Source organism: Sprattus sprattus, assembly GCF_963457725.1.
Source record: "Sprattus sprattus genome assembly, chromosome: 5".
Classification (NCBI taxonomy): Eukaryota; Metazoa; Chordata; class Actinopteri; order Clupeiformes; family Clupeidae; genus Sprattus; species Sprattus sprattus.
The window spans coordinates 19,633,001-19,655,278 of NC_137924.1; the positions used below are offsets into that span (position 1 = coordinate 19,633,001).

At 41.2% G+C, this 22,278-nt stretch overlaps 1 protein-coding gene across 1 annotated transcript in view; it reads right to left on the reverse strand.

The window, feature by feature from the left end:
* Nucleotides 1-804: 804 nt before the first annotated feature.
* The window catches only part of col18a1a (collagen type XVIII alpha 1 chain a), a gene marked incomplete at its 5' end in the record, with an annotated part of 41,555 nt that continues 20,081 nt past the window's right edge, over nucleotides 805-22,278 (reverse strand). Inside the window, 31 exons of the mRNA XM_080839349.1 lie at nucleotides 805-1,648; nucleotides 2,333-2,448; nucleotides 2,867-3,064; nucleotides 3,394-3,753; nucleotides 4,171-4,203; nucleotides 4,304-4,429; nucleotides 6,170-6,234; nucleotides 8,195-8,348; nucleotides 13,337-13,465; nucleotides 13,568-13,605; nucleotides 13,991-14,044; nucleotides 14,181-14,211; nucleotides 14,384-14,449; nucleotides 16,754-16,825; nucleotides 16,995-17,048; nucleotides 17,282-17,317; nucleotides 17,481-17,558; nucleotides 17,673-17,732; nucleotides 18,077-18,112; nucleotides 18,696-18,725; nucleotides 18,864-18,950; nucleotides 19,091-19,126; nucleotides 19,233-19,331; nucleotides 19,449-19,475; nucleotides 19,586-19,657; nucleotides 19,776-19,907; nucleotides 20,710-20,754; nucleotides 20,958-21,011; nucleotides 21,315-21,428; nucleotides 22,056-22,106; nucleotides 22,260-22,278. The exon at nucleotides 22,260-22,278 is cut by the window's right edge and continues 68 nt beyond it. Coding sequence (XP_080695475.1) covers nucleotides 1,435-1,648; nucleotides 2,333-2,448; nucleotides 2,867-3,064; nucleotides 3,394-3,753; nucleotides 4,171-4,203; nucleotides 4,304-4,429; nucleotides 6,170-6,234; nucleotides 8,195-8,348; nucleotides 13,337-13,465; nucleotides 13,568-13,605; nucleotides 13,991-14,044; nucleotides 14,181-14,211; nucleotides 14,384-14,449; nucleotides 16,754-16,825; nucleotides 16,995-17,048; nucleotides 17,282-17,317; nucleotides 17,481-17,558; nucleotides 17,673-17,732; nucleotides 18,077-18,112; nucleotides 18,696-18,725; nucleotides 18,864-18,950; nucleotides 19,091-19,126; nucleotides 19,233-19,331; nucleotides 19,449-19,475; nucleotides 19,586-19,657; nucleotides 19,776-19,907; nucleotides 20,710-20,754; nucleotides 20,958-21,011; nucleotides 21,315-21,428; nucleotides 22,056-22,106; nucleotides 22,260-22,278 — 2,686 coding nt within the window. The 3' untranslated portion in view covers nucleotides 805-1,434. The remainder of the gene's footprint in view (nucleotides 1,649-2,332; nucleotides 2,449-2,866; nucleotides 3,065-3,393; nucleotides 3,754-4,170; nucleotides 4,204-4,303; nucleotides 4,430-6,169; nucleotides 6,235-8,194; nucleotides 8,349-13,336; nucleotides 13,466-13,567; nucleotides 13,606-13,990; nucleotides 14,045-14,180; nucleotides 14,212-14,383; nucleotides 14,450-16,753; nucleotides 16,826-16,994; nucleotides 17,049-17,281; nucleotides 17,318-17,480; nucleotides 17,559-17,672; nucleotides 17,733-18,076; nucleotides 18,113-18,695; nucleotides 18,726-18,863; nucleotides 18,951-19,090; nucleotides 19,127-19,232; nucleotides 19,332-19,448; nucleotides 19,476-19,585; nucleotides 19,658-19,775; nucleotides 19,908-20,709; nucleotides 20,755-20,957; nucleotides 21,012-21,314; nucleotides 21,429-22,055; nucleotides 22,107-22,259) is intronic.

Here is a 22,278-nt window from a genome sequence, read left to right on the forward strand (position 1 = left end):
ATGACAAAATTAATTTATTCAGTGCCTCAAAGAATTGTTACAGCACATACTGGTTACAAAAGAATGAGTGTCGTTCCACAGGGTCACACTAGTCCATGCTAGATACATCCGTAGCACTACCACTGAGCTAGTATGGAAATTCAGCATGGTGCTATTATAAAGTGTCTTCACAAAATACACCTCAGCTTTAACTGCACCCCTCCTTCCGAACGGCAGCAGTCCTTTCAACAAAGTAGCACCGAATTCAGCATTAGACCACCGTTGCCAAAACACACTGTACAGTAAGTTAGTGGTCAGAGAATTGATACTGGAAATGCTTGCTGTTTGGATAAACGGTAGATTGCCTTCCCCTACACAATTTCAATATCGACATTTCATCTGGGAAAGATCTTAAAACGTCATTGGAGCACCATGCTGAATTAAAGTGAATTGTCCTGGCTTGAGCCAGAGCATACTGTTTGAAACATAAAACGTAACAAATGGCATTGAGCTCCACCTGCAATGTAAAAAAATCATGTTGTGATAGCACATGTACAATATCAGCAATTTTTCAGATTTTTCATGAAAAACAAAAATTCATTTTAGGGGACTACATGGAATTAAGTTCACACAATTTTTCTCATCAGGAACCTGTAGACAAAAATGATCATGATTTACTTGTATATACTGTACTAATCGTTTGACCCATTCTCTCCTGTGGAAATGATAGATTCTGAAAAAGTGCTCGCTAACAGAAAAATAGTGTTTTTTTTATTTGTTTATTCATTCTCAAATTGAATTATCCGTTATCTCTAAAGACTTCATTTCAAAATAAATATCTAATATTTTCTTTTATTCTTAGTGTTTTTTTTTTAAGCTTTTCTGCCCCTCAACATCCCACAATTCAGAATGGAAAATTGAAATAATATAAAAAAGTGGAAAAAGTTACACAAAAATATGTTTGTTAAAATTGGTCAAATATACCAATTACATCAAATTAAGACATTTTCAAACGTAACATCGATAACAACAAAAATAAAAACAAACAACACAAACAATACATTTAATATACAAAAAAATGTATCATGGTTACAATTTCAAAACACTGCCACAAATAGCTGTAGCATCTCTTCTCCGGCTCAGCCCCACAGTAGAAGTATGTGCCAGCACCCTCTCTAAGGGCAAACACCTCTCTGTCAGATTCATCTCTTTGGCATTGTGGAGGGGCGAAAGAAGAACAGTAGCGCTCCTCTCTGCCTGAAAGACCCAGTTCCATCTATTTACCTGCATGTTGTGCTGTAGCTCTATGGTGGTTTTTTAGACATGGAAGGGCAGAGGTGTGTTAAGATGACATGGGGCCTGGCTGGGCATTGTTCTGGTTTTCAGGTTTTCCTGGACGCTAAAAAAGGGGAAAAAAAGAACTGGAGGGCTCGTTTTTTTGTTTGTCGTTGTTGTTTACTTTTTGGAATGTGAGATGTAGCTGTTCTCGATGCACAGCACTATGTAGGAGCCGGTGCAGCTGCTGGGTGTCTGCTGAAGGAGCTGGCCGGACTGCAGGGAGGAGGCCAGGCCTGTCACCGCCCGGTCACCTGTCCTCCACGTCTCACAGTAGTTGTCTGTCTGCCGCTGACCCCGCGGGCTGGAACCATGCCAGACCATCTTCTCTGGCCTAAAGAGACATGATCAATCAAATGAGCAATCTTTGATCGGCGCGATAAAACAGTAAGTAATCACAGGGTATTCTCCAATTACATTTTGATATGCCTTAATTAACAATCAACCATCATTTGGCACTGTTGATAGCGAGGAATAAAAATAGACTTCAATTTTGAATCTGAGCCAGGGTCAGGCCTAGTTCATTCGTAGTTGAGTGTTGAGAGGCTTAGTCAAGAGTTAAGGTTTGTTACCGAGTTACTAATCGTTTGTAGGCACGCAATATCCTATGTAATGGAATGTGAGAAGTGAAAGAAGTGCTACTGTAACTATTTGTGCCAAGCCTGATTTCTGACTAGTCTGATGTTTTTGTCCTCCATTTGCCACTCATTTTTATAATCTGAGCTCTAACTTGTAATTTGCTTGTGCAGCATTTATTGTTAAATTCTACCCAGGCTTCTTTAGCACGTCACAAAGCAAACATGTGAATGCGTGCAATGCCAACAGCATGAGATCAGACAGCCACATCACTAGGAAAGTACATGGGCCACATTTAAGACCCTCATGTGCAGCTGCATCAATCAGACATTATTAAAACGATTTACACTCTGGTCAACATTCATCAAAGCTGACAGGGCACATTTCTCAGGGTCGTTAGCCCTAAAGGTCATCCGTCTAAGCCTCCACCTGTGCCACTCACCATGCACTGTCCCTGAGGATGTCTCGGCCATCAAAGGAGTAGATGGGAGCGTTGTCCTTCATCCTGCCCTCAGCCTCGGAGAAGAGAGACTCCCAGCTGTTGAACAGCACTTGGCCCTGCAGCACACGGTGGAACAAGAACAGGTTGAACAAACCAGGAACTGGTTACCAAAAGGCTTTGTAGGCAGTTCCCATACCCTGTCCTCTAATCAATCTTTAACTGCTACAGAAGAAACCCAGCCTGCATCAAGTCATATTTTAAACTAAACATTATATCAATGTGTACAGAAACAAGGCTACTGGTCTGTGTTAATTTAAACAGGCAAACAGGCTTTGGTCATTTAAACAGGCAATATGAACTGAAAACATAATACACCACAAAAAAGGTTCTGCATGTAATGTCCTTGTTGACCACGATTTTTCAGACAAATGTACTTACGCTTGTGTTATTTCAATAACATGTCTACTTTCATAGTTTTCAAAAAGGGGCTTGTGAACTGGATCAACTCTCGTACCAAAAGACTAGCTCATGTACCTTGATGTTCTTGATGGGCAGGTTCTCCCTGTCGGACTTGCGCACGATGCTGTAGAGGTCCTGTAGTTTGGAGGACAGGAAGGCCCTGTAAGTGCCCGTCAAGCTCACGGCACGGGCTTGTTGGAAGCACAAGAAGTCTGCCCCGCGGATGCCACGCATGTTGCCCACTTGGGGTGCGTTCAGGGCTATCAGATGCAGCTGTAACGAGGGACGAGGGGAAGATCAGAGAGGCATGGCATACTCCTTCTGCTACACAACATGGCAACCTCTAATGTGACAACTACTAGGAACAACTAGTGAAAGCACAGTGAAGGCAATAGTGCAGTATTGCATTACATTGTATTACTATGCTCCATTGAAGAAGGCAGCAGTTTTACACAAAACAGCATACAAGAAAAACAGTTTCAACTGCATTCTTGACTGGGAAATTCTGCTGATCAGCTTGGTAATGTCTATTAATTGCACTTCCAGGCAACAGGGTATGACAGGGAACTCTATGAAAAGTCAGGGTGGTTTTTAAGTCTTACCCCTGGGCCTGAAGTGTCCACAGGTCTGGCGGGCTGGGGATCTGGAGCGGGCCTACGCACAGGGGTAACAGGGTGGGTGGGTTGCCTGGGGTCGGTGTGGGGAGGGTATCTTGGGTGCGCCTGTGAGGGGTATCTGTGGTCAGGATTCGAGGGGTATCTGGGATCGGAGTGAGGTGGGTAGCGGGTGTCGGGGCGCGTCTCTGGCTCGCGGGGGGCGACGTCAGCGGGCTGCTGGGGCGGTGGCTGCTGGGGTGGTGGCTGGTGGGGTGGTGGCTCAATGGGTCGGGTGGCGCTACCGGCTCCGTGGTCTGTCGGGTAGTGGATGACTGGGGGAGGCTGGGCAGCAGCTACCTCATTGTCCTGAAGGTGGGGCAAGAGGGATAATCAAGACTTGGAAAAAGGTCTTCGTGACTTCCAACATTTTGGCAATATTCTCAAACTTTGTAATGTTATTTCAAGAACTGGCCTTCGTCCAAAAATGAGGTTTCACAAATCAAAAATGTCTGTCAAACATTGCCGTTCAGGCCACATGCCTCATGAGTTGATTTAGAATGATCATATACACAGATGATTTTAGATGTCTTTCCATTCTCTGAAGAGAACAGGATGGTCAACAAAAACAATGTCCAAAATTGTAGTCCTGCAGTACGAAAATTAAACTGAGCCAGTTGAATAAGGGTGTCTATAAATTTGCGGATATTTAACATGACTATGAAACTGATTTTACTTTCTCTATAGATCTGACTTTGATCATTTTGTAGAGACACTAAAACTCACCAGACCACTGAAGAAAGGCAGATAATCTCCAAGCTGAAAAAAATGAAACACCATTAATAATGCTCAGGTGTGTACACACTGATTAACCATGTATGTACGCTCATAAATGTGCCATTAAAGTCAGAAACTTTACCACAACTTGACGGATGCCTTCTCGGACTCTGATGTAGAGAGCGCTTTTTTCTACTTCAAAGATCAAGGTGCCCTCTGGATATGTCCTTGCAGTGGCAATCACCTCATATGACCTCTGAACGGTGACCTGAAGAGAAGCATTCATTATGAAGAACTGTCCACTTAGAGGACCATGCTAGCAAATTAAGGAACAGGGGCACAGCATCATACTAACTGGTTAATGTGATTTACAGAATTTACAAATTCTGCTTACATGCTTGTAAATCCTAATCTTTGCTCTGTTGTGATGTAGCTTATTATTTTTTAAAGCATTTCTTAGGAAGATTTGCTGCTTAGGTAACTAGGCCCTGAAAATGCAACTAGAAAGTAAAATGAGGTGAAATTGTAAAGGAAGCAAACGGGTTAGTGTTGTAGGGTGCAGCAGAAACCCTCCCTGACACCTCATACTGAAATACTGATCAAAAGATATCTAAAGGTTTTAGACTCATCAATTGCATGCCTGCTTCTCATGGCCAAGGTCCCAGGTTCAAAAAGTCCAAAGCACCCAAAGTGAACTGGTAATATGATGGTATGTATGGTAATATGATGGTAATGTATGGTATGGAAATATGATGGTAATGTATGGTATGGTTATATGATGGTAATGTATGGTATGGTAATATGATGATAATATATGATGTGGTAATATGATGATAATGTATGGTGTGGTAATATGATGATAATGTATGGTGTGGTTATATAATGTTATCTCCCTCTGGAACGAAATACTGTTTTCTGATTGGCTAATGGGGTGTACATTAAGTTCGTGGAACCGCACACCTTGGACGTAGTCCCAGTAGAAAAGTTAAATCGCCGTTCCATATCAATGCTCTTGAATGGTTACCATTGACAACCAACGTAACGTTTATTTTTTGACAGCTAGGATAATTTGAACCAAGATGGCGGCGTGTTGGGAGAAGTTAGTGGGCAATGTTTTATGTCAATTAAGCTATCTACACGACTTTTTATATGTCTAAATTGACTCGGTTAGTTGTTTATGTTCTACACGAATGTTGCAGAGTATTGTAATTCTTAACTGAAAGTCTCGAATATTATTTGTAGGCGGCTGCTAGCGCTTAGAAAAAAAAACCATTGAAACAGATGGTAGCTCACACGGCTAACTAGCCGGCTCGATTGTGAGCCTTCGACCAAAATTACTAAACTTGATTTCCCTGTTGCTCTGTCCAACTTCACCATCAACGGAAACGTGGAGTTCAACTGTAAATAGTAAAACCTTATGAACAATACCTGTGTCCGTGTGTCCGTTTACTTTACAGAGGTGAGCTCATGAGTGTCACTTTGCAGCAACGCCCGGGAAAACTAAAGGTCCAGTTCCACGCACTACTTTCTCACTACTTTCTCTAACGAGAGCACTAGGCTTCAAATCAAGAATTCATCAGGTTATTTTGCATATTAAATGTCCTAAAGATAACGTAAATTCTAAATAATAATAACAATAATAATAAAAACATTTTTGGATGTTGTAAACGGGAGATAAGCGGGATAACGGCCTCCGAGCTGTGCAGTTCTACGAAGTTAATGGACTTCGCGGAACAACACTCCGCTCCGCGTCGTGGTGTTCTTTGCCCCGCAGCGTCCATTAACTTCGTAGAACTGCACAGCTCGTCGGCCGTTATCCCTTACATAATGTATGGTCTGGTAATATGATGATAATGTATGGTGTGGTAATATGATGATAATGTATGGTGTGGTAATATGATGATAATGTATGGTGTGGTAATATAATGATAATGTATGGTGTGGTTATTTGATGGTAATGTATGGTGTGGTAATTTTGATGGTAATGTATGGTAATATGATTACTCACAGCAGATGATTGTCCAGGGTGCCCAGGTGGCCCGGAAGGACCAGGAGGTCCAGGTATGCTAATGGCTGCAACACAGGAAATAAAATATGAGTACTCATACAGATCTACAAGGGCAGCATATGCATGTTTCTCTGAGCACATGGTCTACTTATAATCAGGGGCGGACTGGGGGGAAAAAGTGGCCCGGGAGTTACTGTCAGACCGGCCCACTCAATACACGGCGCGCGGCCCACTAAGTACACAGTGCATTGCCCACTCAATGGATCGCACGTATCGGTCAGTGGCCTACTGGGAAAAATACCCATACACTTAGGCTGAATCCCATTTCACCCCCTACCCCTTCGTCTTTCCCCTTCCCCTCCGTTTTGCGCGTTCACGTGGAGGGGTAGTGCTATCCCAATTCACGTTAGGACAGAGGGGTAGGGGTGAGGGGAAGGCTACCCCTACGTTATGGCTCCGTTTGAAAAAGCGAGGGCAAAGGGGTAGGGGTAAGGGTAGGGGTGGAGATTAGAAACGGGATTGGGCCTTAACATTATTTTGGTTGATTACAAAGAAATTACATCATATATGCTTGTTTTTTAATAACATTTGGATCCACCAATTTGCCTGGATGGACACATGGAATAAAATTATACTGGCTATTGTAACACTCCAAGGTAGGTATAGTTTGCAAGATGAATAGTATCAGATCAGATCAGATGGTTATCAGATCAGATGGTTATACGTATAACTACAAAGCCTATTGGTTAGTACACTCAAAGCGTATTAGATAAATATACTTGAAATTAGTGCTGTCAAACTATGACAATATTTAATCGCAATTTTTTGTCTATTATAAATGTCCCTTAATTTATTTTGTATCCATTTATCCATGTTTTATTCCAGAATCATCTATCTAGATAACATATTAACATTGTTTATAATGTAAGTGTAGTGAAACGCAAGCTTTACTTGGCCAATTCAACACCTTTAGATAACATATTAACAATCTAGATAACATATTAACATTGTTTATAATGTAAGTGTAGGTGTAACACAGTGATTTTAGCATAACAAACTAGCTGGTTAACTTATTTGACACAAGTTACAGTATTAGAAATTATAAGATTGCCCTATTTACAACTACCACCATGGATAGCTTGCTCATCGATTGTAAGCAAGTGACTACGGCTAACATGTTAAAATAGATAATCTCGATGTTGACAACAGCTTGCTTATTTTACCAGATCATAACGGTCTCAATTTAAGACATACCGTTAGCTAGGCTTGCTGTAGGGAACGTTACCTCATCTGTGAATAGCAAGCTAACATTTGACAAGGTCAACGCCACATCTTACCTTATCACTGTCACCAGTCAGTGGTTTTCCAAATAAAATGTAGGCTAGAGTAATTGACATTTTATAACACCTAAAACTAAATCAGACTGACGGAAGAGATTGACAGAGGCAGCAGCAAGCTGTGCCTCATCCGTGTTAAGGGCTAGGGCTGACTGCACACGTCAATACGGTTGCGTGCCCTGGCTGGGCGTGTTGCGTGTATGTATGCAAATCCAAATGTAAGAATCCCAGAATCCTCTACCTCAATCGGCACACCTGAGAACCCTTCGGCTGTGTAAGAACCAATTTTCAGGTGTTCATTAATAACGTAGAGATATTTTCTTAAAACACATTTAAGATGTAACGTAAAAAAAAAAAAAAAATAGGTCACCATAGGTGTGAAGACAGATTGCAAGTAGGAGTATAAAACTCAGTCAGTGCTTCTAATCATTTGGATTTCTTAGAGAAAACTAGATTAATGTTGTCTTCTGGAGCTAAAAAATATATAGTACTGATATGCGCTGCGAGTGGGCCTGATGGCGGTGGGCCGATTGATGATGATAATGGGCTGGTGTTTTGGGCCATCGGCCCACCGGGGATTTCCCCGGTATTCCCGATGGCCAGTCCGCCCCTGCTTATAATAGTTCACAACCAGTAATGCTGTAGTCTCTCAGTTTGCTGGAGACAGGTAAGTAAGTAGAGGACTCACTGGGTCGGTAAGCTCCGGGATGAGAAGGTGATCCTGGGGGACCGGGAGGCCCGGGGGGGCCTTCGTTGCCTGGGCGACCATCATAACCAACTCCTGGGGTACCGGGTGGACCCTCGGGTCCAGGAGGTCCTCTGATGGAGTCTCCCTTCGGACCCTAGATAACAGGACAGTTGCTTACGTCATTGTTCACAGGGCAATCATAAAACACAGACAGTGGAAACAGAAACAGTGCTGCCGTAAAGCTACAGAATCATTATTCTGCCCTTCTGAGTGCATGGAACAATGGTGTTCACTTTACCGTAACTTGACTTGCATTGTGTGGCAACTTATCTGTTCATTTTCCACAGATATATATATATATACAGCCGCGGAAAAAATTAAGAGACCACTTCAAAATTATCAGTTTCTCTGGTTTTACTATTTATTGGTATGTGTTAAAGTAAAATGTACATTTTAGTTTTATTCTATAACCTACTGGCAACATTCCTACCAAATTTCAAATAAAAATATTGTCATTTAGATCAGTGGTTCCCAACCTATGGGTCGCGACCCAACCTATGGGTCGCCAAAGATCCACGGGGGGTCGCGAGGCCCTCTTGATTTTGAGGGGTTTCATTTGAATAGCCTACCATGATGTAGACCATGTTGAATAAATGGCAAAGCATTTAATATATGCATAGAAGTAACCAAATTTAAGTGCTACATTTAGCCTTTATTCTGTTTTTGAACAAAGACAAATTTAGGAATAAAATGATAAACTAAAATGAGTTTTCGCAGGAAACCGAGTATCATGTGACTCTCTCTCGTGCGTGCGCTGTTGCCTAGCGACTTATGAGTGAGGGAAAGATGGCTACGCCACAGGAACTCAGAACTGTTTATTTGACAGCAACAATATAAGTACAATTTTATGGATGGAATAACATACAATAAATTAGATACATAAAATAAACAAAGAAATTAGAACAGTGTATAGAAAAGTATATGATGCTGTCGGGAGAATCCTATAAGGCTACATATTGTGCCGCTATCAAAGGATCCACCCAGAGTAGTTAATTGCTATTAAAATAAATTAATAATATTACAAATAAAAATAGCTTAGTTGCAAACATAGCAATGTTCTGTTGTACAGCTGGCAGAATATTTGGAAATGAGGTGGGCTTTTGAATACCGGGTTAATCCTTCAAGGCTATGTGTAGTGAGTTTGTCTGTCATGCATGTGTCTAAGTGTGTCAGTAAATATGGAATATGATGTCTGATACAATGTTTGTAGGCAGCAGTCCTGCAAAAAGGGGTGTAAAGTCTAAGATGGTGCCTTGTGTTATAGTTATGACAGGATGCATTTTGAATGAACATGTTCAGGAAATAAGCAGGGAGGTTATTGTTTAAGAACTTGTGGTAGAATTTCAGGCACTGTATTATGTAGATATCATCTAATTTTAATTGATTTAACCGTATGAAAATTGGCTCAGTATGCTCATTATATTTGCTTTTGGTGATGATCCTCATAGCTCGTTTCTGTAGATGTACCAGACGTGCCGGATTGAGACCCCATAATAGTACACCGAAATGCAGATGCGGAACTATTAGAGCATTGTACATAGTTATTAAAGTGGAACCTGGTAAAACATTTTTCATACGGTTCATTAGGCCGAGTGTACGAGAAATTTTGTTAGCAGTTTTGTCGGTGTGATGTTTCCAGCTTAGTGTCTCGTGCAGAGTTAATCCCAGAAAATTGAAACTTTCTACCTGTTCCAAGGGTTCACCATTGATCTTTAGGTCGAGGGTTATATTTGAGATATCTTTCTGTCTGAAATGGAAGAGCATAAACTTGGTTTTTTGGACATTCAGTGAGAGTCTGTTTATATTGAGCCATGTGGCAACCTTCTTAAGCTCATTGTTAATGGTTTCAGACAGGGCGTGTGTATTGAGCTGGTTATTGTCTAGTTGAAAAGAGCATATGGGGCTAACCAATGTGGTGTCGTCAGCATATAGTATGGCGCGGAAAGTTTGGCTCACTTCGTGAATATCATTCATATAAAGCAGAAACAAAAGCGGCCCCAGTATAGAGCCTTGTGGAACTCCTGTGCTGAGTGGTAGGACTGGGGATTTTGCTCCATTGAACTCTACATATTGTAGACGGTTTGTGAGATAGTCTTTAAACCAGTTTAGAGCGCTGTCCCGGATGCCATAATGGAATAGCTTATTTAACAGAATGTCGTGATTAAGCGTGTCAAACGCCTTCGACAAGTCCATAAATACTGAGATTGGGATTTTTCCCTGGTCTAGATTATTGGCAATAATATCAACCATTTCAAGGGATGCGGTCTCTGTCGAATGCATTCGTCGAAAGCCGTACTGACTTTTATACAGGAGACTATGATTTTCTAAGTAGGTGTATAAATGGTTGAAAACTGTTTTTTCCAATACTTTTGATATTGCAGGGAGGAGAGAGATAGGTCTGTAATTATCAAATAGCTTACTGTCTCCTTTTTTATATAGTGGTATAACTTTAGCAATTTTTAGTTTTTCCGGTACAGCGCCGCTGTTTAAAGATTGATTTATTATGAGAGCAATTGGGGCTGCAACCAAATGATTTACAGCCTGAAGAAGTTTGGTTGATAATGAGTCATGGCCAGAACTTGACTTTGGTTTTAAGCCTTTAATAATATTGTAAATATAGCTATTAGAGATTGGAGTGAACTTGAAGGAAGTGTTGCTTTGAGTGCTCAGGAAATCTTTGTAATTTACCCCGGAGGGATCGGCTGGTATTGTTTGAGCCAGTTCAGGTCCTATATTAGCGAAGAATTGGTTGAATTTTGCGGCAATAACTGGGGTGTCATTGATGGATTGATTATTTACTAAAAATGTTGTGGGCGTGGGCGTTTTCATACCCTTGTTATAGAATTCTTTAATAGCACTCCAAGTTTTTTGTGCATCATTTTTATATGATTCAAATAGAGTCATATAATAACTTTTCTTAGCATTTCTGATGCATTTAGAAAGAATGGAGTTGTATGTATGGAGGTTTGTTGATAACCTGGAGTGTTCTATACTACCAGAAGGAGCCTGTTTCACTTTTCTGTACAATTTGTCCCTGTAGGCTATCGAGTGTAAGATACCCTTCGTAATCCACCTTGACTTCTTGTGCTTATGCTTATTAAAGCGAGCTACAGTAACTGGGTAACTACGCTCATAACATTTGACAATGGTTTGATGCATCTTATTGTAATTGTCATTGGGATCAGATGTAGAGTCTTGGTTCAACTCGGCCATAATATTACTTGCCTCAATGTGGTTGATAAAGTCTGTCAGACCCTTTTCACTATTAGTTCTCACATTAACATATTTTGGAGGCAGAGACTTCTTCTTGATGACATTAATACACGTAAAGTATGGAAGATGGTCAGAAATTCTGCTGACGATAATTCCTGATAGAGATTTCATTGTCTCTGATGAATATCTGCAGAAAAATTGATCAATTAGAGTACAGTTCAGGTTGGAGAATCTGGTAGGCAGATTGATTTTGGGGTAAAAACCATGACTTGTCAACATATCCAAATATTCGGCATAAGAGTCTCTCTCTTTGACTTTGAGCAGGTCAATGTTAAAATCTCCACAGAAGACTACATTATGCTTGAAACGCCCTAGTTTTTCCACCATGGGCCTGAATTCTTCCAGGAATGCAGAGATGGATTCATTGCTGTTGTTAAGTTTGGGGGGGCGGTAAATATTTCCCAGGACAAGGTTTTTTTCAAGTGTACCACCTGAGATTTCAATAAATTGAGATTCTGAGAACCTGGAGGAAGATTGTATACATAGTGGGGTGTAACAAAAATGTTCACGCAGGTATATTATCAAGCCTCCATGTTTGGAACACATTTGTCCTTGATGTATTAATGAATAATTTGGGATCTGAAATACTGAGGTTAAGGCATCATTGTCCAGCCAGGTTTCCTGTAGACATATTGCATCAAAATATACGTTGTCATTTAGTAGTCCAAGGAGATAGGAATTCAACTGGTCAAACTTAGCGTTGATGCTCTGAATGTTAAGGCTGAGAACCTTAAACTTAGTCGCTTGATTTTTCAAAACAATGTCCCTAAGTTCGTCTTCTCTGATGAGTCCAATTTTCAGCTTTGCCCAACACATGGTCGTCTGATGGTTAGACTGAGACCTGGAGAGGCCTACAAGCCACAGAGTCTTGCACCTACTGTGAAATTGGACTCATCAGAGAAGACGAACTTAGGGACCTCCAGTCAGCTTTGGTTCAATCCTTATGGTCTTTTACAAACCTCAGCCAGGCAAAGTACAACGTTGTCCTGGAAGAAAAACTTGCTTCCTTTTGCTCTGACAATGTTCCCCAACTCTGAGAAGTGTTTTTTCCAGCAGGGTAATGCTCCATGCCACACAGCCAGGCCAGTAAAGGTGTGGATGGAGTACCACCAGATCAGGACCCTGTCATTGCCAGCCCAATGTCGAGACCTGAATCCCATTAAAAAAACTCTGAAATGTGATCAAGAGGAAGATGGATGGTCACAAGCCATGAAAAGAAGCCGAGCTGCTTGAATTCTTGCGCCGGGAGTAGCATAAAGTCACCCGACGGCAATGTGAAAGACTGGTGGAGAGCATGCCAAGACACATGAAAGTTGTGATTTTAAATCAAGGTTATTCCACCAAATATTGATTTCTGAACTCTTCCTAAGTTAAAGCATTAGTATTGTGTAGTTTAAAAATTAATATGAGCTTGTTTTCTTTGCATTATTCGAGATCTGAAGACACTGCATCTTTTTTGCTATTTTGACCAATTGTCATTTTACTGCAAATAAATGATCTAAATGACAATATTTTTATTTGAAATTTGGTAGGAATGTTGCCAGTAGGTTATAGAATAAAACTAAAATGTACATTTTACTTTAACACATACCAATAAATAGTAAAACCAGAGAAACTGATAATTTTGAAGTGGTCTCTTAATTTTTTCCGCGCCTGTATATAAGGACATGACTGATGCTCAACAAGTCCACATTTTGAGGGCCACTAAATGTCATGTACAAAGTCTTGTCTACTTGTTCAAGGGTGTAGCTATATCTTCGGTATGTTTCACCAAGTCAGATCTAGTGGATCAGATTTAGTGGCTCTTACTGGAAGTCCTGGATTTCCAGGGGGCCCCGGATGCCCCTGGCCCCCTCCGTAGCGTGGATCATAGTATCCTCCTCCTGGTTCTCCTTTCTCTCCCCTCAGGCCGGTATCGCCTTGCTCTCCTTTCAATTTCTATCGGGAAAAACATCTCAATGTTAGCTCCTCATTTACCTCAAGACTACAAGATGAAATAACAACCACACATTTCAAATGAATGAAAACAGTTTTGCTCACCGCTATTACTGAATGATAGTCGATGTCATAGGCAGTGCCTGCAAGCAAAAAAAGACAATTTACAAAACATATTCCACCACATGTCATGTACATGAACACCTATGTAAGAGGAATACATTCTTCATTCAGACAAGTTCAAGGGACATCACCAGATAGCAAATTTGTATACACGTTTGTGAATGGTGGACACATATTAGTTAGAGAAGGAGATTGGAACACACATGCATAGAAAGCTGGTTGAAGTAGAATAGAATAGAATAGAATAGCATGGTTAGTCAAACTAAAAACACTGGAGTATGCTATAGCAGCCTGCTTATAATATATGTGATTGCATCGGATATATAGTTATCTCATTTTCAAACGTCTACAGTAGCAAATCACGGTGTGTGTGAGAAGAACACAAGTGTAAACTGAGTGCTGTACCTGGGGTTCCTGGAATTCCGGCATCCCCACGGTCTCCTTTGTCTCCCTTTGCAGCTGAAACAGAAAAAGAGAATGTAAATGTTGTTCACAGTTTAAACATGGAATGTTAGCATTATGGGTTTTTAGCGTAGACAAAATACTGATCATGCCCCTCATGTCAAAACTATTAATAGCTATTCAAACTTCTCACCAGGGTAGTTCCTTGATGAATCATCATATCTCTGAAATGAAGAATGAAGTTTTTTAATAGTTGAAATTACATAGAAAAGTATAATACCATAAGAATTATATTTTCACATGGCGTTTATAATTTATATATATATCACTGTTATGCCACTTTGAACATCAAGTGATGTTGTTAGCTTCTGCAATGCTGTTTTTTAACATACTTACATTAAACCTGTCCAAAGCCTGAGCAGGACCTGGTGGACCAGGTGGCCCGGGAGGTCCTGGGGGACCCTGGAAATACACAAACCCATTTACCTGTTGGTTGGCTGCTGACTCAAAGTTTGATCCATAAACAAGGATGTGGTAAATTGTGGTACATTTTCAAATTGTGGTAATTTGTGGTAAATTGTAAATTGTGGTACATTTTCAAATTCCACTATAGCCAGTGCTTAATTTGTCAAGTGGGAGCTCCCGGAGCGCTGAGGACGAGTCGAAAAAAAGCGGCGGGGAGGGGGGGGGGGCTCTGGTGGGCGCTTTCGAACAACCCACACAAAATCCCATGTTCAATGCTGTAGGCTTATTTAGTCAACATCGCAAGAAATTAGCCTACTAAAGCCTCGTGAATGGGGATGTACCCAGAAAAAATAGTAAACATACCGTAAATCCTCCAATAAAGGCCGGGATTCAATTAGAAGCCGGGCTCCAGATAGTAGCCGGGGTCGTGGTCCATACGGACAAATAAAGGCTGGGCCCCGAATACAAGCCGGGGGTAAAATAAAGTAGCCTATCTTGTTCATGAAGGCGCGTCTGGCAATTTGTTATGGTTTAGCCTAAATGCACGTATCGTATAGCTGTAACGTTTTAGTTGGCTAGGTTACCTTTTCCAGAAGGGATAATAAAGCAGTAGTAGACTTACGTAACTTTGATATTAAATTCAAAGAGATGGTGTATGCTGATTGCTGAAGAACATTCGGGGGAAAAAGCAGCAAAGAAATTTGACATTGACCCGAGACGAATGCAATAGGCTACGACTAGCAGGTGGATGTAGAAAGAAAGTTAGGCTGGATATCAAACCAGCTCTTGCATATGCATATGCAATTAATTATATTAGCCTACGGCAATTATGCCCATTATTTAAATAATACAATTCTATAACAGAAGATAAGTAAGAAATAAAGGCCTGCCCCAAATAAAGGCCGGTGCGCTGTGCAGCCTAAGTAAATACAAGCCCCGGCCACAATTGGAGGATTTACGGTATGTTATGTTGGAGAGACACACAGCCACACGTTATAAAGTTTACCGTTGTTTACTAACAGTTGAGGAATAATGTCATGCACTCGCAGGTGCGTCATTGAGTCATTGTATTCTCAACACAACAAAATACTAGCCTGACAATGTCATACTCATGATTCTAGTCAGAATATGAGTCTGATACCGGACCTTTGGGCTGTGATTATGGGGCGTGTTTCAACGAACCAGGAAAGAAAATGCCTATTCGCTGAATTGGATACCTAGAACCAATCAGAGCAACGTAGTAGCCTATTACCATCTGATAGATTAAACTTTTACCTGATCCCTAGGAAGGACGGCAAAAACATATTTTCAATGACAAATGCCTTAATCGCGTTTCTCTGTTCCTCTTTCAAAATGAATGCGCTGTCAATGTCTGTTGAGATATGCCTGCTCACGTTAATTAATTAGCATTAAGGCTACAAGCTACAGTTTATTTCGATGGGTTTTTTGTGTACACGTTAGCAATGATATAACAATAATGGTCTAGAGAACTTTAGTTAAGACAAACAATACTCTGTAACATTCGTGTTGCACATGCACAACTAACCGAGTCAATGTAGACATTAAAAAGTCGTGTAGATAGCTTAATTCACATAAAATATTCCCCACTAAGCACCCGAGACGCGGCCATCTTGGTCGGAGTTCGAATCTACCGGTTAATTCAACTCAAGCGTTGGTATCTGTCCATCAACGTATAAAGCCCGCCCTGCCAATTTGATTGGTCCGGTTTGATCCTACCGATGAAACTCTCTCCCAATTAACCCAGAGCCAGACCAAATCTCCCTGACAAAAATGTTTGTGGGCGGGGTTTGGGCTGGTATCCAGGCTAACAAAATACACCAAGTCCTTGAAAATGGATCTTTTGCATTTTCCCTCACGAACACTCTACCACCGACGCTCAACAAACTCTATCAAATGGAACGGAAGTGTGTGCACGCTCCTTTTCCGCAATAGGCTAGCCCAGATATTTTGAGTATCTCGTTTCATGGGAGAATTGAGAAATCACCATGACAGATATTAAAACCAGATATTAAAACGAAACAAACTTTAATTTATGTATTTAATTATTTGATTTTTCACACACAAATCCAGATCCAGCTGGCGGAGCGCACATCAGAGCTTCCAGAACGCGCGTCAGAGCTTCCGGAGCGCGCTCCCCCTTGCTCCCCCTCAAATTAAGCACTGACTATAGCTATCAGAGCTGGGAAGTCAATAGTGAACAGACTTCGCCAGCTGATTTTAAAAACGCTATATAGCTAACTGCTAACCACTATCTATACAATGAGTGTAGATCATACTTACAGGGTAGGGATAACCAGATCCTGTTGATGGATCCCCTTTTTCTCCTTTGTAGCCATTAACACCAGGACGACCCTGATGGCAAGGAAATATATATGATATATGTACGTAGGATGTATAATTCGATAGGATGTATACGTTGAATTTTGTATGGTGACTAATGTCACCAAGATGTCTTTCAGAAGGCCTAGCCTGACTTCATGCAGTACAAGCCTAAACATAACGTATATTTTCTTATACTTACTGGTCTGCCAGGGAAACCAATTTCCCCTTTTGGCCCTTCTGGACCATATTGTCCCTACACAAGGAGGAAGGGAATAAGGGAAATGTATTTTACTGTATTCTGTGGATAACAAGTTAACGGTTCTGTTCTGTTTAATTGAACATACTAATTATAGCTTTGTTCAAAAATATATTTAGCATTAGAGGGCCACAGTCCTGTTATGTTCTGTCAATTATCTATCACTATTAGATAGTGCTTGATCAGTTGAAGAATTTAATAATATTTAATTGAATTTAATTGACACTTACAGCTGGCCCAACTGGTCCAGGAGGTCCCACGTCTCCCTGCAGATAGCAATTATATAGATTATTGGTCATGTCAGGTAAAGCACAGTGTAATATTTAACGCATTTATGAACAAACCCTTCACTGATGCCAAACAACATGGAGTCTGTTAAAATGATAGTATAGTAATATCATATAGTTATATCTGTATTATTAAATGTACCTTGTGTCCGCCTGAGCCAGCAAAGTAAATGGCATTGCCATCAGGCCCAATGATCGCTCCAGGATCTCCTTTGTCACCCTGGGAAGTGAAGTGAAAAGCATGACATGTAAGACACATTTCAAGATCAGGAGCACGAAAAGTTTTTTTTTTAAATCTAAGCTCAGTCATCAAGTTCCTATCCGTGTTTCTGACCTTGATTGCAATTCCTGGCAGGCCTGGTTCACCTTGAGTACCTTTAGGTCCCATCGGGCCCTTTTCAAAAGGAAATAAAAATGGAGGATGTTGAGCGAGTCAAACACGGCATGTTTGAACATCTGTTTAATCTCCAGGAAAAGTGTGTTACGGAGACAAGCATGTGAGTGGGGCTGGATAGTCCAAGCTCAGAAAGAACAAATCCTGTCCAATGTTTGTACTTATTGCCAGCGGTCTGAGTCTCCTACTGCACCAGGGAGCGCAGCGGACAGAGCGACTAGACCCATCAGATGGCTTAAGTGACAATGGAATAACATGGAGGTGTGATCACTTTCTGAACTTGAAGATTTCCACCCCTTGGTCAGGTGAGTGCTTAGAGGAAAGAATGGCACTGTCAAACTTACAGGGAATCCTGCTTGACCCTGCAGTCCAGGATTACCCTGAGAAAGGCACAACACAAGCAACAATCAAATCAGACTGAAAGCATTCAGACATGCATGCAGGTTATGAATATGTCAGAGTATTGCTTAATAAACCTGTAATGAGCTTTCAACAATGATTTAGTCCTATGGATGCAATTGTTAATTTTCTGTGTATTTGAACCAGTTTTGAAATTAATTTCAAAGCAGCAGAGGATCTTTCTTTGTAATAAATGTAAACAAACTTTCTTACAGAGAGATTTCTGAGTCATCATTGTCTCAATGATTAATAACTCTTATCGTAATAGCATAGTCAAGGTCATGCTTTTGTGTGGTATATTAGCATTGGCGACACTAGGATCCAAGCACTCCAGTGCCAATATCCCATGATACCACACTCATTCTCTAGTGTATTGTGGTGTAATTAAAATGGGGAGTAAAGCTAGTGCTGATATACTCAAGGACAGATATTATATAACAGCGTTTGGTATAATACACTTTCATGCAGTTTTCTTTTGTCTTAATTTTGGAACTGCAAAATAGACAAACATGCATATTAGGAATGGAAAGAGACCGCAGGATTTTGAAACCGCTTGATATTTACCTCAGGTCCTGGTATACCCACACCATCATGCTGTAGGGGGCAAATGAGTAAATCAGTGGTAAGACCATAATCTGGTAATTCAGAGGCCTATTGATTTGTTTTAAACTGTAAATCTGTACGCATTACAACAAAGTTAAGATGCATGTAGTAAAGAAAAAACAAACATACACTTCCAGATTGGTAGATGATCTGCCCTGGGGGTCCAGGCAGGCCAGGTGGTCCAGGAAGGCCGGCGCCATCTCTACCAGCATCTCCCTGGCAGGAAACAACCCAGCGGAGAATTCATTAAAGACACGCCAGGCTGAGATGTGACTACTGTGCTAGACGAAAGTCAAGCAAGTCATGCGTTAAAACAGGTTCTAGCCAATGGAAAGAAAATAAGAGAATCTCCTCACTCTTTCTCCTTTGTCTCCGCTGTCACCCTTTGGTCCCTGTAAAGACACATTGGCAGAAGAAATAAGGAAATGTACTGGGATTTAATCAATCAATCAAAACAAACAAAATGCCAAAAATAGACAGTGGAAATAGGGCTCCTACCTGTGGTCCAGGAAAACCATCCAATCCTGGTCGACCATCTCTGCCCTGTGACCCCTCATTGCCCTTCTGACCAGTAAGACCTGGGAAACCAGGCCTCCCCTGTGATACACGTGAGACCAAATTCAGTTCAGCAACTCGATCATCCAAGCCATTCCACATTGATGTATGTGAAATGTATATGCACATTATCTATTAGGTTAAAATAGCTATTCTTACCGGAAGGCCAGGAATACCGGGAGGGCCCTGAGAAAGAGACATAAACAGAATGAATACGACAATGTAAGAGGACTTGCATGTGATGTCCACAGACTAGCCCAAGGAAGAGGTGTGTAGCCATGTGGGAAAGCACTGACCTGTACTCCAGTAGGACCTCTTACTCCAGGTCCACCACCAAAGCTGCTCACCCCAGAGCCCTCCATGTCATCCTGTTGAAAGAGAAGAGTCAGTATGGGCCAACAACCAACTGTCTGACCTCGTAATGGTGACGCAGTCTGAGCTAAGCATAGTGTTCAGTGACAATACAGGGAGGACACTGATGCTTACAAAGCCAACCCGGTAGCCTGGCCCAGGAGGGCCTGGAGGTCCTGGTTGTCCGACGGGTCCCATGGGCCCGGGAAGCCCGGCAAGTCCCCCCTGTCCTGGAGTGCCAGGAGTACCTTCGTCCCCCCTGGAGCCCTGTAGACGGTGCAAGGAGACGCAAACATTGACTGACATTGGCAAACATTGGATCATGCATTCCCATCACTCTAAAATCAATGCGTGGGAGTGAAACAGAGATGGTCAACCTATGACACCAAAACAGTATTCAAATGTGTTAAACACAACAAATGAGAATGCAAGCAAGCAAACAAACAAACAAAGACAGAGAGGTCCAGATGTTTTTTTTTTCTGATGACTATTGTCCAAAAATACTGACAGATGGATCAAAATCTAGCAGAGAGGGTCAAAATCATGTTAGTGCTAGTTATTATGGCAAGATGCACACAAACACTTCCACAGACACTGTCACTGCAAGGCCTTCCGCATGTCACACAAAAGATACGCCTTCATCACACGGACACATTAGAACAACACTTCAAAGCCTGAGAGGGGGTACCTGCCACTCTTGAACATTAGCGGATGAAGATGCATAGTAAGAGAGAAGGTTGTAGAGATAGTTGGAAAAGAAGGAGCCTTGCTAGAGGGTGACAGGAGAGAGAAAAGCTTTGAAGCCCTAGACTGCCAATATGTACAGCAGACCATTACAAGAGGATCCCACCAAATAGGGGGGTGCAACTGAAACACAAAGCTTATCAGGAGAAGGCATATGTATTATTTACTTTTAATCCTAAAGCAGGACTAAGCCTGTTATAGATTGTCCTTGCTGTACATCTTGCAGAAAAGCCCTCAATTTTCAAGTGGCAGCTAGTGTGTAAATATAATGTATGCAAATATGCATGGATGCCTGTTTGTGTATCCAACTCAGATGAGAGCTCACCTTTTCGCCAACTGCTCCAGGCAGACCCAAATCACCAGCATCGCCCTGAAGAGAAAACAAGATTTCAAAATAATACCAAGACAACATTTAATTTATACATAAATGGCTTCAAAACCGTCAGAACCTTTTAAATCCTGCATATTATTTTTATATTTCAATTCATATTTATTCATAGTTGAAACATAACCAGAGCGTGTTACACTAGTTACAAAGGCAAGAAAAACAACTATAATCCTGATATTTCTCACCTTGGGTCCTGGTCGCCCTGGTAGGCCAGGTTGCCCTGCAGGGCCAGGAGGTCCCTAGAGTTAAAAGAGTATGATGGCCGTGAGCAAAAATTACATTTGCATTACATTTACCCATTTAGAAGAGCCTTCCCTCCCAGGAGTTATACAGTAGAAATATACATTTTAATCAGTATTTGAGCTCTCTATGATCTTGGTATTGCTAGAACCTTGCTCTTCTAGGAGAGCTACAGGAGCATTATTGCTATAGTGACAAAGTAACTAAATAACGAGCTAAACAAAGGTAAATAAAATAAATTAATAAAAGTATATCAATAATAAATATCAGCATGTTACAAACTATTGTTCAGGCAAACCTACCGATGCACCAGGGAGTCCAGGTGACCCAGAAGACCCAGATCCAGAAGACCCTCCATAGCCTGGAGATCCTGGGAGACCAGGTGGTCCTGGTGGTCCAGGCAGTCCAGGTAAACCCTGTTAAATAGACCACATCAGTACCTTAATGTGTAAAATGAATCACATGAATGGCATCGATGTGGTTCTGGACAAGAAACTGCAAAGAGGAGAAAATGCACACCATACATAATTCCTGAATAATTTTACTACAGATTTTTGAAAGATCTTGGTGATTTACTGTTTCATAAGAAATGCTTTCACAGTGACAAAACAAGATCTGGGTCTAGAGCTCACATAATGCAACTTTCAATCATGCCATATACAGGATGCTACATCAATAAAAAATGCTACAAGATGCTACATATGAAACACTCAATAAATGGATATGATGTTTGCTGTGCACCATCAAATTGCTGACAGGTTCAACGTATGTTGATCCGTACCCTCAGAAACCAAGTAAATCATGGATTTTGTAATAATAAACATTTGAATATTTCACAGCAGAGGTGCTTCTTTGCTTAGAAAAAAAGAATAAACATTCCACCGGGGCTGTTGACACGCTACATTCTCTATGTGTTTAGGTAGAGGCCTGTATTTAACCCAGATGAGCCTGGGGTTGTTTATAAGGGTTTAGTCCTATACAGCAGCTATGCTAACAGTAATGAGGAGCTCTAAAGGCTTTATCTTATATGTGTAACAACCTACCCGCACACTCTCCAAATCAGGAAAGCCAGAACCCTCAAAGTCCGCGAAGGTCTGTAACCAAAGGAAACTCACATTAGTCTGAAACACTTCACACAAATGCACAGAAAACCTTGTCAAGGTGTGTGAGTGACAATGTGGGAAAGTATCACAATTATCCTATTTGAAACACTGTCTAGTTGGCTAAGCCAAGGGACTGAAACTCACATGTCTGTCTCGGGATGGC